Source organism: Erythrolamprus reginae, chromosome 3 (genome assembly GCF_031021105.1).
Source record: "Erythrolamprus reginae isolate rEryReg1 chromosome 3, rEryReg1.hap1, whole genome shotgun sequence".
In the NCBI taxonomy this organism is placed as follows: Eukaryota; Metazoa; Chordata; class Lepidosauria; order Squamata; family Dipsadidae; genus Erythrolamprus; species Erythrolamprus reginae.
The window spans coordinates 191718341-191734337 of NC_091952.1; the positions used below are offsets into that span (position 1 = coordinate 191718341).

Here is a 15997-nt window from a genome sequence, read left to right on the forward strand (position 1 = left end):
AGATAGAGAAAGAGAGAGAAGGAAAGAAAGAGATGAGAGAGGGAGGAAGAAAGTGTGAGAGAGGAAGAAGCAAGATAGAGAAAGAGAGAGAGAAAGAAAGATGAGAAAGGAAGGAAGAGAAATGAGAAAATGATTGAAGCAGAGAATGACAGGAAAGAAAGAGAAAGAGACAGAGAAGTGACTCTTGGTGATGACGTATGACGTCATCGGGTGGAAAAATCGCGATATAGCGTTTCGCGAAGAACGAGATCGCGAAACTCGAGGGATCACTGTAAACCTGACAGTGTAAACACTCTTGATAAATAGTGGCACTGGAGATGTGGACTGAAACAATAACAAAGAAAGAGGAAATGCTGATATATACTATTGTTTTATGTCTTGTTAAGTAATTCTCAAAGAACCTCATGCTGGATATTTTCATCAAGGGAAAAATCATTCTCAACAATCAGAAACTCCACCCAAACAGCCAATTGGTAGGTAATTGCAATATTTATTTGAAAATTTTATCTCAGTAATTTATCATTGATCAACACAGAAATCACAGATAATAATAACAGATGTGTACAGAGCTGATGTGTATATAATTGATTTATCCTCTAAGGATGTTTTGTGACAATATTTAATTATTTCTGGCACTAACCACTTAATAAGAAATTATGTAATATTTCTCTATCCATTCAGGAATTTTAGCTAAGAGAAGCTGTTTCTAATTATATCTTTGTTCTATAAGTATTAGGACAGCAGATGAGCTATTGATTCAGCTTCATCAGCACCAAATAGGTAGATGTAATCCAAGTATAATACAGTATATATATTGGACATTGCTGTTCAGGGTCAAGAGTAATTATATTAAAATGTGTCCATGTGAAAACTGTTCTATGAGTTACTCAGTTTAGATTAATAAGGTACTTAGGGTAACTACAGAAAAGATCTCTCTGGAAGCACTAGTCTAAACCAGTCACTACATTCCTAGTAATTGGGATGAACTTCCAATAGGCCCATTGAGCCATTTTTCACCCTCCCCAGGCTTCAGGATGCTTTCCTGAAGCCTGGGGAGGGCAAAAACGGTTGAAAGGCTGAAAATCAGCTGACCAGCACACACATGCATGCTGGAGGTGACATAGGGCAACGCCTCCCATGCGCTTAGATATGGCTCTGTGTGCCAACTGTGGCACACGTGGCATAGGTTTGCCGTCATGGAACTAGACCAATACTTTATTTTATGTGTTAAAATGGCCGTAGAGGGAAAAAAACATAATTTGAAGGAAAATAATAATTTGAACCAGAAATTTTAAAAATAGTGTAAGCTTAGTCTCTCACCTGAATTGTGTATCATCTTGTTTTCATCTTGTTATAAAGCTGCATTTAGGGCACATTAGATATACTGTACCGTGCTTAATAATGCCTTAAAATTTTTACATGTACATAATTTGGAGCAGTGAAGTAATTTAAGAATGACTGATATCTTCTTTCAGACCAATTGATCATATATTCTGAATATAGGCAGTCCTTGACTTGTGACTATTCATTTAAGGACAATTCAAAATTATGTTGCTTGATAATTAGCTCTCATTTAGGACTGGTGGCAGTGTCCTAAGTCACACAATCTCTGTTTGCTGCCTTTTTTGTCCATTTCCAGCAAAAAGACATCCATTGGGAAAGATGGATTTGCTTAATAGCTGTGTGATTTGGTTAAAGCAGGGGTGCAAACTCATGGTGTCACCACGGCATCACATGATGTATCGGGACTTTTCCCCCCTTCGCTAAATAGGGTATGTGCTCAATTGGAGAGATAAGAAGGAATGCTGCATTTTCAGCATATAAAAGAATCAATATGAGAGTTTCTGCTATGAGAAGTAGATATTAACGATCAGACTGATTTTTTTAAACATGACAAGGAGTGATAAGTTTTACTTAATTTTCTTTTAGTTTATTGGTAATACTGAGCTTCAATGTTACTTTTTTCTCCGTTTTGAGTTTTATGTGTTATGTTGTTATGGCAATGAGATCTGTGATGGAGTGGTGGATTGAATTTTTTTGATGCAGATAGAATTTTCATGAACATTTTAAAATACTTTTGGAATTAAAAAATTGGGAGGTTTGGGTAAAATTAAACTATGTAAAAAGAGAGACTAGTGTAGTTGTTGGCTAAGCAGTGTAAAATCTAAATAGAATTAAAGAAATGGGGAACCTGAGGGCAGAGATATTTAAATGTTATTTACTATGTTGTTATTTTACTACCCAGTAAAGCAGTAAACTGAGTATGAATAGATAGTGGCATGAACAAAAAGGAAAAAAAAGAAAAACAACAATAACTAGACCTTATGCTGGGGAGGAACAGAGATAACTGAATCACTAAGAGAGGAATTAGACCCAAGAATTGAAAAAAGCCTGAGAACAAAATCAAAATAATTCCAGATTGATTTTATTTGGTGCAAGATAGAACAGACAGTAACTCTGTCAGGTCCTGAAGATTCTGTTCTTCTAGCTAGCCTATCACAATGAAGAACATTGTTGGAATCCCAGCTGTGCCTCTTTCCTAACTTTGCCTGGCTCGAAAGCTGAAAACAGAAGAACATTGAATCATGTGGACATTGCGGTAGCTTCTAAATAAACAAATAAATATTGAACTATGAAGTGTGAGAGTTGAGCTGTCATATACAGTATGTGGACAGTCACCAACTATCCAGCTTTGAGGCCAAAAGTTCAATTCAAAAACTCTGTTAAACTATAAGAGAAAAGGAAAAGACAGAATTAAGGGGAAAAGAAAGGGAAAAAGAAGTTACAGAATTAATCTAAACAATATATAAATGGAAGAGCTGGGGTGGCACAGTGGTTAGAATGAAGTATTTCAGGCTAACTCTACCCACTACCAGGAGTTCAATCCTAATTCTGTGAACTGCTTAGAGAGGGCTGTAAAGCACAGTGAAGCGCTACATAAGTTTTAATTGCTATTTCTATTAGAGGCCAATGAATTGTTTTGTGGATTTCCCTTAGTATAGTCATGCTATGTTAGCTATTTGGGTTAATTCAGCTGAGGTTTAGCCATATTGAGTTGTTTCTCAGAATTTATGCAAGTAGCATAAGCCAGCATATTTTTCATTCCTGTATTAAAAAGCCGTTCTATAGCAAACTAAGTAACAAATATTTAAAATCTAGCTTCGAATTCAATTTCAAATTATTTGATTTTTGACATAGAATTATGAAATTGAGCATAAGCAGTACTGGATTTTTTTTAAAAAAAATAGACAAGTAAGATTTTGGGTGAACACTTTCTGATCCTGTAAGGAAAGCATTTGCGATTTTACACATGCAGAATACTTTGGGTTTTTTTTTTCTTCCAGTGAATCATGTAGTGAAATGTCTGAAGTTTTCTACATTTCCTTGGTTATCCCTGACCACCACAGATAGACACGTTCTTTCATCAAGTGAAAGGTAATATAAAATTAACACTATAATTTATCTCAGAATAATAAGTACAGTATGTGACAGAAATGAGTACACCCCCTTACATTTTGTAAATATTTAAGTATATCTTTTCATGTGAGAACACTGATGAAATGACTCTTGGCTACAATGTAAAGTAGTGAGTATGCAGCTTGTATAACAGTGTAAATGTGCTTTCCCCTCAAAATAACACAACACCAAGCCATTAATATCTAAACTGCTGGCAACAAAAGTGAGTACACCCCTAAGTGTACTCACTTTTCTACCCCTAAATGTGAGGGGGTGTACTCACTTCTATCACATGCTTTATATTTTGCCTCGACTTAGGAATGATTTTGAAGAGTGTAACTTTAGCTATGACAAAATAAACTAATAGCTCCCCTTAATTGAAAAAAAGTTCACACCACAATTGTTTTTATATTCTTCCCAATTCTGGCCCTCTAATTGATGCTCTTGCTGAAGCTGCATTTTCCCAACTTGGCTTGATTTCATTGGCAAAACATTAATCTCTTTAATGGTAAGCTCCCATTGATTAATCTTACAGTATGCATTTAATAGCGCTGGTGTACTGAAATGAATGGGGCTTTAAAAGATCCTAGATTTGCCTGAATTGTGCTCAGTAGCAGCTACTTGTATTGTAATATTAGTTACAGTCTGTAACAGTATATAGTTGTGATGGTGAACCTATGGCAGGCATGTCAGAGGTGCCACACAGAGCCCTGTCTGCTGGCATGCGTGTCATTGCCCCAGGTCAGAGCTCCGTGGTGTTTCTTTTGTGAGCTTCCATTTTCCTGCAAGTGACAAAACAAGCTCCCAAAACAAAAAAGTCTTATCTCTTGCTGTGCCACTGGTGTTGGAATGCCCCACCTCCCACCTCCCACTGCCAACTGATCTTCGAGTCTCTGTTGTGCATGCATGCATGTCTGTGCATGTGCACCCACATATCTGCACATGTGCGCATTCATGCATGTTCATGCATGCATACATATGTGCATATACATGCATTTATATGCATGTACATGCATATTCACGTACATGCATACTTTTCAGTTTGGGCATGCGCACATGTGCAGTTTGGGCTCTTGGTTTCTAAAAGGTTCGCCATCACTGGAATATATTGTTTATACAAACGGGCGCTTCGGCTGGCAAAAGGGGTGAATTTTGGGCTTGCACGCATTAATCGCTTTTCCATTGATTCCTATGAGAAACATTGTTTCGTCTTACAAACTTAATTGGTTCCGGGATGAGGTTCTTAAGGTGAAAAGTTTGTAAGACGAAACAATGTTTCTCATAGGAATCAATGGAAAAGCGATTAATGCGTGCAAGCCCAAAATTCACCCCTTTTGCCAGCCGAAGCGCCCGTTTTTGTGCTGCTGGGATTCCCCTGAGGCTCCCCTCCATGGGAAACCCCACCTCCAAACTTCTGTGTTTTTGCGATGCTGCAGGGGAATCCCAGCAGGGGAATCCCAGTAACGCAAAAATGGGCACTTCGCTGGCAACAGAAATCTGGAGGTGGGGTTTCCCAGCGAAGGGAGCATCAGTGAAATTGCAACATCGCAAAGACACCAAAGTCCTCGAAACCCCACCTCCAGACCTCTGTGTTTTTGTGATGCTGCAATTTCACTGAGGCTCCCCTCTCTGGGAAACCACACCTCTGGACTTCCATTGCCAGCGAAGTGCCAATTTATGCACTGCTGGGATTCCCCTGCTGGGATTCCCCTGCAGCATCACAAAAACATGTAAGTCCGGAGGTGGGGTTTCCCATGGAGGGGAGCCTCAGGGAAATCCCAGCAGAGCAAAAATGGGTGCTTTGCTGGCAACAGAAGTCTGGAGGCGGGGCATCCAACGGTGGCGGTAGGTTTGTAAGGTGAAAATAGTTTGTAAGAAGAGGCAAAAAAATCTTAAACCCCGGGTTTGTATCTCAAAAAGTTTGTATGACGAGGCATTTGTAAGACGAGGTATCATTGTAATGCAATGCTGGGCAGTCTCACGACATGGAAATTAGCTCTCACAGATCACCAAGGAGTGTTAAGTTACACTGTAGATGGTAAGAAAGCTTGTTAGGAAAAAGGAAAAAAAGGCAATATTGAAGGTCCCCAGCGGTTAGAAATTTGATCACTTTGTATTGGATTAGAACTGTACTAAAAACAACGGCAGAATAAACATTGTAATAACTATGCAAGTCAGTGCGTAATATCTGCATAATATCCTAAACCAGTGGTGGCAAACCTTTTTTTGATTCACAGGCCAAAAGGGTGTATGTGAATGTGCTAGCAAGTGTGCACATGTCTATACCCATTCTCTCCCCCCACGCATGTGTACACACAGCCCTGCTGCCCCCTACCACCACCACCCGCGCATGTACACAGGCTTCACTGAAGCCTGGGATGTTAAAAAATGACCCAACAGGCAAAATGGAAGTTTGGAAAAATGGACTTCCGATTTGCCCGTTGGGCTGTTTTTTTTGCACTCCAGGGCTTCAGGGAAGTTTCCTGAAGTCCGGGAGTGTGAAAAACAACACACTGGGCAAACCTGTTTTTCCGAACTTCCACTTGGGCTGTTTTTCACACTCTGGGGCTTCAAAAAGTTACCCTGAAGCCTCCAGAGCAGTGTTTCCCAACCTTGGGAACTTGAAGATATCTGGACTTCAACTTCCAGAATTCCCCAGCCAGCATTCGCTGGCTGGGGAATTCTGGGAATTGAAGTCCAGATATCTTCAAGTTCCCAAGGTTGGGAAACACTGCTCCTGAGGACCAAATTGCTTTCCCCAAGGCTGGAAATCAGCTGGCCAGCACACACATGCATATTTTAGCTGATATAGACAGCACCTTGTGCTTTCTGATATGGCTCCATGTGCTACCTGTGGCATGTGTGCCATAGGTTCACCATCACTGTCCTAGATTCTTTTCTAGAAAAACTCATGAATAGTAAAAAGTAGAGATACTGTACCATGTGATAAAGTGATGATTGCTGAATTCTCATGGGATACTGGAGACAAAACAGTATTCTCAAACTATGTTTTATGTCTCAACATTTAAACTCTGCTGATATAAACTATTTATATTGTTGGTTTTATTATCCAATCCAAAACTGAATTAATGAGGAAGATTTAAATAAATTTGCAAAGCAAATGCTTAGCATCATCATTTACATGTATTTTTCAGTTCACTGAGAAGCAAAAGCTCCAAGTTAATTTGGAATACTTGTGAGCTTCTGCGAGATGTTATCATGCAAGACTTCCCTGCTGAGATCTTTTTACAGAGGCCAAAGATTGTTCAGGTTAGAATGCTTTCATTTAATTAAAATATTTCATGGGCTCCTTTGGGTAAAGTCATATTTGGAAACCTTAAAGTTCTTGGGATCACTGGTTTGAAATACATCATGACAGCAAGACATTTTTCTAGTCAATTTATTCAAAAGTGAACATTTCCTTCCTACTAACTCCAGAGGTAGATCTTAGATTTCCCTGATGATGCTTTTGATGTGAAGGACTTTATTGTCTTGTATGCTGTAAGACATTTTTCAACTAGCTAAATGTGCTTTGGTGGTTCTATAGTTGCCCTCAAAAAATTTCAACAGCATCCTTGAATGCTTTCCATACATCTCTGAACCATTTTAAGTCTTTGAATTGAAAGTGGAAAGTTATTAGGGCTGTATTCTTATGCTTGACAAATCTGACATTTGATCATATAAGTAATATAGGAAACAAAGGTTATGTTCACCTGATACATGTCTGAGATTCATCTAAAATAAGAATTGCTTTGATTATATGGATATGACTCCATTTAATGTATAGCCTATAATTTAGTGTATTTATATATAACTCTAGGGATAGATGTTTATGCTCGCATAGAAAATTGTAATCCCCAAGGGTGTTTACAAGAAAGTTCACTTCCTGAACAAAATAAAAATAATCCTGGAATATGGTTTCAGAAAAATGTTTTATAGTCAGTCTTCTATATCATGGATTAAGACCAAAATGGAAATGTTTTATATTGAAATAATCTATCGAAAAGTCCTGAATGATTTGCACAGCAAAAATTCCATGGGCTCCTGTTTGTTTCTAATTTGCAACATGTTGACAAGAAATACTTAGGAAAAAAAGCATCGGCATACATATTGAGGGTACACTGAATACATTAACCAGAGGTTGGCGTCACATAATGTAACAACCAGTTCAGCCAGTACTGAAAATATGAGCATATGCAGCATCAAAAACACAGCGATTATATAGGACGGGATAGCACTGGGTGGGTAGGAAGGTCCAGCCACTGGGCAGAACTACTGGTTTGCCTGAACCAGTCCAAATCAGCAGCAGCCCATCCTTGCTATTAACCAGGCAGACATATGTATTTTATTTTTTTAAAAAATATTTTTTTAAAAGAAAAAGACAGACAAGAACAAGCAACATTAAACATTTAAGGAGCTACCATTGCTTCGCTTGTCATATAAGTCTAACTAATACAGAAAAAGAAACCATAATTATAATCAGATCAATACAGAAATATCACACGTACACACTATATTCTTATTAAGTTTAACTCTATATTCTTTATATTAATTAAGTTTCTTATCTATAAAATATCAAATACTTATTCAAGAAAATAAAATATAGAAAATAACACTTCTAACTTTATCATACTGTAAAGAAAAACAAAAACTCTATGTTTATATTGTTTTTAAACTATTACGTTCTATCCATAAACCTTCAGAATAATAAGTTCAAATAATGATAAATTCTTACTTATTTGATTTTTAATGCTATTTTTAAAATTCCACCATTCATATTCTTTATCCCATATTTTATAAAATTCTGTTTCAACTTGATTATTCAAACGTTTTGTCATCATGTCTAATTCTGCACATTCCATAATTTTTTTAAATACTTGTACATCTTTTGGTATTTCCTTTTCTTTCCATTTCTGTGCAAATGTAATTCTTGCTGCAACCAATAAGACATAAATATTTTAAAAGCATTTTGCTGAAGTCAACAAAATGTAATTGTGTTTATTTTAGAGTCTTCTGAGTCTAACAACGCTTGGTCTTGCAAAAGATGGACAACACCATTTGGCATTGCAGGCTGTCTTATGTCTAGAGCAATTATGTGTTTTCTTAAGGAACAGACTGAACTTCCATAGAGATCCAAGTTTTGTCTCAAGTGATACAGGTTTGCATATAGCTCATCAGGATAACCTGAGTCTGTTTTATTCACCATTAATGTAATGATTTCCCCCCTCCCCATTTAAGTAAGATGTAGAAGTGTATTGGTTAAATGGCTTTTACTATGGGAGGTAAAAAAAAAAAAGAAGTGGTGGGGAGAAGAGTGTGAGGATTCAAACTCAATTTACTTCCCGCGGCTAAGGAGTCTGTTCTATCTAAAAATGCTAATAAGAAAGTGTAATGGTGGGTTGTAACAGTTAAAATAGTGAAATGAAAATAGCAGTGTTGGGAAGTAATCATTTCAAGCAGTTCAATAATGGAATTATAAATATTATTTGTCTTCAGGATACCATATATTATCCAATGGAGCCTGAGTATATCTTTAGTTTAGCATTTTTCAGGATTTCCCTCACTAATGTGACAGAGTGACAAGTAGTTCTGGATATGTTGGCTGTACAGGTAGTGCTCCATTTACAACCACAGTTGAGATAGTTGCTACATGAATTTTGCCACATTTTATGACCTTTCTTGCCATAGTTGATAAGTGAATCACCACAATTGTTAAATTAGTAACAGGATCACTTAGTAAATCCAGTTTCCCCATTTGCTTTGCTTGTCAGAAGATCACAAAAGAGGATCATATGACCTCAGGACATTGCAGCTATCATAAATATGGATCCTACTATGAGCATACTTATATACAGTGATAATATTCAATTCGGTAAAGTGTTGCTAAATTTAACATGCCTCTTTGTGGACTAGCTTTTAGACTATTGTGAAGTCCCAGTAAAATAATTTCACAGAAGGGAGCAAGGAATAATAAATGTAAAACAAGCTAAGAGATGCCAGAACCTCAAGAGTAAGGTAACATCAGGAGCTGATATTGCCAAGCATCTGAATTTTGATTGAATGACCATGGGGAATGATTCAACAGTCATAAGTCACTTTTTTTAGTCCCATTGTAACTTTAAACAATCACTAAATGAACTGTTGAAAGTCAAGGACTACCTGTAGCTATTTTCCACACATAGGAACAGTCTATAGCTATTGTAGCAAGGACTTTATTTAAAGCTCCTTAGGTAATCCCACAGATCACACCAACGATTTCTCATTGTGTTTTATCAGTTGGATCTTAACTATGCATTAATCCTGCCCTAATTTACACTCATTATTTCTTTTTTCCTGTTACATATTTGTTCATCTCCCTCCCCCATTTTTTGCTGTATTTTGTAGTTCTAAAAAAAAGGGAAGGGGATTTTTCCATATGAATTTCAAGTATCTGGAACACCAAAATCTTCTGAGCATTTGAGTACAGCCCAAAGGCAGGAATCATGGCTTCCACTAAATTTTTTGTTCCACTATGCAGAAAGAAATAAGATTTTTTCTTTTAAGTAAAAGTATGTGTTAGTGATAGGATAGAGGTCATATCTATGTATCTGTATGTGTTATGAAAGGAACCATTTCCCAGAATTCGTCGATGTCATATTGTCAAGATGCCCGAAGATTTCCTCATTCACAGAATCCATCTCCTGGAAGCAGCAGCCCTCGACCTTCTGTAATAGGGCGTACAGGCCAGCGTCCAAGAGGTGATGGTCAGGATTGGGATGCAGAATCTTCCAAGTAAGAAGATAACTGGGAATATTATGATTATTACAAAAGAACATGTTCTTCCTCCTCTTCCTCGTACTCCTCTGCAGTAATTAAAATTTCCTTCTACCGTTGGATTAAGATACAATTCATGAAACATACCATACTTTTTGGAGAATAATATGCACACACACATACACACACACACACAAACAAACAAAAGAAGGTGGAAATGTTGGTGCATCTTATACATTGAATACAGCCATTTTTGGCCTGCCTAAACCCCGCCCACAGATCCCGCTTTCTTCAAAAACAGGCCCATTTTTGCCAAAAAAGCAGGCTCATTTTTTGCAAAAACAGGATGCACAAAGGTTTTGGGGATGTTTGGGGAAGGAAAAAACATGGTGCACCCGGGGGGGGGGGGTATTAGAAGGTGAAAAACAGACCCGTTTTTGTCTCCCCCCAGCCCCTAATAGCACTCTGCAGGCCTCCCAAAGCCTCTGCACCCTGTGTAGAGGCTTTGGGAGGCCCTGTGTAAAAATTGGCGTAAAAGGGCCAATTTTTGCAAAAAAATATAGGCCCATCTTTCACTTCCAAAATACCCACCTTTAGCAGTTTTGTCCTGTCCAGTGCCCAGGAGCATTCTGCAGACCTCCCCAATGCTCTGTGCACAGAGGGTTTGGGAGGCCTGCAGAGTGTTCCTGGGGGCCAGGGATGGCAAACCCCCCCTTTTTTTAATCTTGCCAAAGGTAAAACTGTCTTATACTCAAAGGTGTGTCTTATACTCCGGTGCATGTTATAGTACATGTCCCAGGATACTGTTGCAGCATTCAATCTTGGTCAGTCACTGGGACCAGAGGTTTAGTCTTATGAGCTTTCGAACTGTACTAAACTCATCCTCAGGGAACTTCTCTCTCACCAGAATACGGTACTCAGAAGATTAAATATCTGGTTCCAACCAGACTGTCAGATAAGATTATTTGGATTGGCATTATTTCCTTTAATATATGTATTTCGGTGTTGCTATTCCAAAAAATAATCAAAATTGCACATAATATAATCCTATTTTATCAATATTTCATAAAAGGTATTCTCTTGTATGCAAAATTTTCCAGGAAATTTTATTGTATATATAGGCATGCAGTGAGTTCCCATCCTTGATCATATAGATAGTATAAACAATTTGGACATACACTGGAGCAAAATGTCTTCGGAGAGGGGCGGCATACAAATCTAAGTAATAAATAAAAATAAATAATAAATAAATAAATAAAATGTAGGATGAGCTTTATAAAATTTTAATGGTGGGAGATGTAGATAAATTATGTACTCAATGAGAGTGATGAAGTCCTAATTGGATTGGGAAAATGTAAAAGTCTTTGAAGTTGCAGTTACCTTAAGAAGCTTTATAGTCAAAAACCGAAAGTTGGTGGGAAGAGGGAAATAAGATTGCCCTGCAGTAGCATCCTAAATATGGAATTATCTTGCCAATAGAGGCTAAATTAGCTCCAATACTAATTTTAATTTTATGCAAGCAGAAAGAAGGCTTTTGATTCTTACTTGCCTTCAGTGGCTCTCACTTCTCATCTCTCTATTTTCTTTGACTTGTTAAGGTCCATTTTCAATTCTATTTGATATATCTGATTTTAGAAAGCTTAATATTATAAATCACCTATACAGTTCTTGTTGATGAAAGTTATAGAAAATTGTAATTTGAGTAGAAAATTTTTGTTTAGGTCAGTTTTCCCATTCAGCCTGATTATTGGTTATTTTTATAATATAATACTGGCTATAGAAACATAGTGCCTTTCTTAAAAATATATCATTGTTTTGTTTTTTCATAGTGGAAGCAGTGCTCATGGTAATGTAACTTCTGGTATATCCAATCCATCACCTTTGGATATGGGTCATATTTACCTGCCAGAACTGGAAAATGTGGATACTTTGGAGCTACAATTTCAACAATTTAGTCTTCCTCAGTTCTGTGTAGCCATTTTGGAACATGGGATGCCTCATCTTAAAACAGGTAATGTTTTTTTTTTAAAGAATGTTTGCTTACAATAATACATTGTATCTCTGAGGCAAATATCCACCAAGTAATTCCACAGGAGTCCAAATGAACAACAACATACTTTATTGGGCTTTATTTGCTCAAAGGACCTTCATGAATGGAGAAAGCATTCTCCAACTCACAAAGGCAGAGTTACCATTGCAGCACAAAATGTATATATAAAAAACAAGTTTATCTTTTTCTCTCTCTTTGGAAAGTTCCCCCCTCCCCAACCATGACAACACTGCACACCTCCTCAACTTGTTCTTTCCCACATCTCTATATTAGTAAACTTTTCCTCTGGACATTTATTTTGTTCGTTTGTTTGTTTATTGGATTTATCTGCCACCCAATTCCAAGTTGGAGTCTGGACGGCTTACAGTACTAATAATAGATAGCAACAATATAAAATAAGCAAGAACAACAAGTACAAAAAAATGGCATAAAATACAATATAACCCTAAAACCCATATATACATTCATTCATTCATGGTCCCAGGCCCACCGGAAAAGCCAGGTTTTAACAGCTTTCCGGAAAACCGGTAGGGTGGGAATAACACGGATCTCCAGGGGCATTTGGTTCCAAAGCATCGGAGCCACCACAGAGAAGGCCCTTCCCTGAGGTTCCCACCAGATAAACAGCCACAGTTTGCCTTGGCCCTTGTTCCCTTTTTATCCCTTTAGCCCTCATTAAGGGAACCACACCCAACCCAGGTGCTCCTATAATGATTTTTAATACTCCTTAAAGCGATCCCTTCTTTGCATAGTTCTTCAGCTACGTAGATCAATATATTGATCTACAGAAGAACTCAGGGAGGAAAGACTGTCTGAGGGACTGCAGGCCAAATCCCCTGGGCTGTCTGCTGAATCCTGCGTCCCAGTGGCCTCGTCCTCCTGGCTGTCTGCCACATCTTCCTGGCTGTCAGCCAGGCTTTCACATTCACTTTATGCCTCGTCTCTCCCATCTGTGGGAGCAACGGCTGGCCCAGGCCCAAACACAACAGCTACCAGCTTGTTTATCTGTGAAAAACGGACAAAAATTGAGTTGTGACTGGTTCTTCCACTTATAACTATCACAGTGCCCCTGTGGTCATGTGATAAAAATTCGAGCCAGGTTTCATTTATGGCTCCCCCCCCCTCCAATCTTCACGTACGTTCTTTCTCCTGGGGTCTCACCATCCTGATGTTGCCCAAAGAAATGCTTTCTTACTCCATTGCTTAGTGATGGAAATTCCACTCCCAATTACTGTTGTTAACTGAGGACTACATGTAGTAGTATTGTATAACATTGTTTCATTTAGAAAATACTAACCTTCTAAACTGTCTCTGACAAGAAGAAATACACTGCTCAAATAAATAAAGGGAACACTTAAACAACACAATATAAGTAAATCAAACTTCTGTGAAATCAAACTGTCCTCTTAGGAAGCAACACTGATTGACAATCAATTTCACATGCTGCTGTGCACATTTAACTTCATACAGAACGAAGTATTCAATAAGAATATTTCATTCATTCAGATCTAGGATGTGTTATTTGAGTGTTCCCTTTATTTTTTTGAGCAGTATATTTACGGTACTGCTGGATATTTAATATTATTATTATTATTATTATTATTATTATTATTATTATTATTATTATTATTATTAATTGGATTTGTATGCCGCCCCTCTCCGTGGTATAGTGCAGTTTCTTCTGAACAATCTGCACCACAATGCAAGGAAGGAAAATCTGTAATGTTCCTTATTTTAATACTTTAAGACATCCTTACTAATTAACATATTGTATTCTTCAGCAGAAAGGAACTTTACTGATGCAATCTTTCTTGGTTTATCAATTCTCAGGCAGCAGGAAAATAACCATACAAGTATTGGAATTGTTTGCCGAAGACCTGCTGCTTATTGTTGATGCTGTGTCTGAAGATGTTTGGGAAGACAAGAGTCTCTTTGGTCTAGAATTTGTAAGAACTTAAAATACTTCTTTTTTAACCAGAACAATTTGCTTATTTATTTGTTTGCTAATTCTATTTATGCACCACCATGATCAAGGACCAATTCCGTACAGTGTTAGCTTCATCTTAAACATGTCATATTTTTATCTTTAAGATATCTTTTAAGCCTATCATTAGGATGAAAGGTTTTTTTTAAAAAAAAACCTGAATGATACATTTCTGAATTCATCTTTTTTAAAAATCCAGTCATGAATAAAAGTAAAGTTAGATAAACAGTCATTGAGGGAGTTAAGAGTGATCTTTTTCTCCCCATTGTGTAGTCTTAACCTTATTTAAAATCCTTTTCATTTTCTTCAGACTGCCTTGTTTTTATTTATTTTTCACTAGAGCAGTCTGCTGCTTTCTCTTCTTAAGAGTAGGAATATGCAAATTATGCTGTGACAAACTTGATTTTTTTTCTCTAGTTATCTAAAAAAGTTCTTGAAACAAAGTAACAAAGAACAAAAGATCATTATTAAAGGAGAACCTCATAAACTAATGTATAAGGTGCTAACAGGGCTTTGGATATCTATCTATCTATCTATCTATCTATCTATCTATCTATCTATCTATCTCTATCTATCTCTATCTATCTCTATCTATCTCTATCTATCTCTATTTATCTATCTATCATCTCTCTCTCTCTCTCTCTCTCTCTCTCTCTCTCTCTCTATCTCCCTTCTCCTTAGACTCAGAGCGGCTTACAACATGTTAGCAATAGCACTTTTTAACAGAGCCAGTGTATCCAAGTCCTTATTTTACCCACCTCGGAAGGATGGAAGGCTGAGTCAACCTTGAGCCAGTAGTGAGATTTGAACCGCTGACCTACAGATCTACAGTCGGCTTCAGTGGCCTGCAGTACAGCACTCTACCTGCTGTGCCACCGCGGCTCATTTATTAATGAAGAAGTTCACTTCAGCTCAGCAATTGCGCTGACATGGTATTTTTAAAAAAATGGTTGCAACATACTTCTTTTGTAGGTTTATAATGATTTAAAAAAAAATCAATTGTTCACAAATCTATTTTGGCATAAAGTCAACATAGAGGTAGGAGAAATACATGTTTGTGACTTTTAATTTGGTTAGCCAGCATAAATGCTATTTGTTGATGTGGATATAGAAATTAAATATGAATACATTCCCCAGGGAGGCTTTATCTTTAGCAAGTGACTGTATTCCTAGCTTCTGTTGGGAGTATTGATTTGCAACTTTTTTTTTGTTTCACCCACAGAAAGAGAAATTGATTGGAATCCTAGATGCATTAGGTGAAACCATCACCTATCACAAAACTAACACCAGCTCCGAAAAACCTGAGCTTGCAGTAGTGCATAACAGAATGACATTTGTTAGTGTTTCACTTTTCACAGTTCGACTCCTGCAAGTATTGCTACCTGTAGAGAAGGTGAGATGTGGCCATTTCTTAACATTTTCAAAGTTACATTGAGAAAAATGCTTAAGAAAACATGCATTTTAATAATAATAATAATGATAATAATAATAATAATAATTTAAAAAGTATTTATTTATCATGCCCTTTTAACAAAGATAGACAGTAGATAATACACACACTTAACGAGAACACATCTAATAAAACCATAAACCTTGTTAAAACCATTCCCAACCTCTTCAGTCATGTCCTCCCCTCTTGCTGATCCCCAGAACAAGGATGTTTTAATCTGCTGAATCAAGGAGGAATGTCTTTAGTGCCTTGTGGAAACGGAGAAAATTCTCCTCTACACGAAGCTCTAAAGAAAGGAAGACTT

General features: G+C 37.2%; 1 protein-coding gene across 4 annotated transcripts in view; it reads left to right on the forward strand.

Moving 5' to 3' along the window:
- The window catches only part of RTTN (rotatin), a 126306-nt gene that overhangs the window by 5862 nt on the left and 104447 nt on the right, over window positions 1-15997 (forward strand). For all 4 annotated transcript variants that reach the window (XM_070747457.1, XM_070747459.1, XM_070747460.1 and 1 more), the window contains exons 4-11: window positions 387-473; window positions 3345-3435; window positions 6612-6726; window positions 8464-8614; window positions 10062-10227; window positions 12039-12220; window positions 14090-14205; window positions 15466-15636. In XM_070747457.1, coding sequence (XP_070603558.1) covers window positions 387-473; window positions 3345-3435; window positions 6612-6726; window positions 8464-8614; window positions 10062-10227; window positions 12039-12220; window positions 14090-14205; window positions 15466-15636 — 1079 coding nt within the window. The remainder of the gene's footprint in view (window positions 1-386; window positions 474-3344; window positions 3436-6611; window positions 6727-8463; window positions 8615-10061; window positions 10228-12038; window positions 12221-14089; window positions 14206-15465; window positions 15637-15997) is intronic.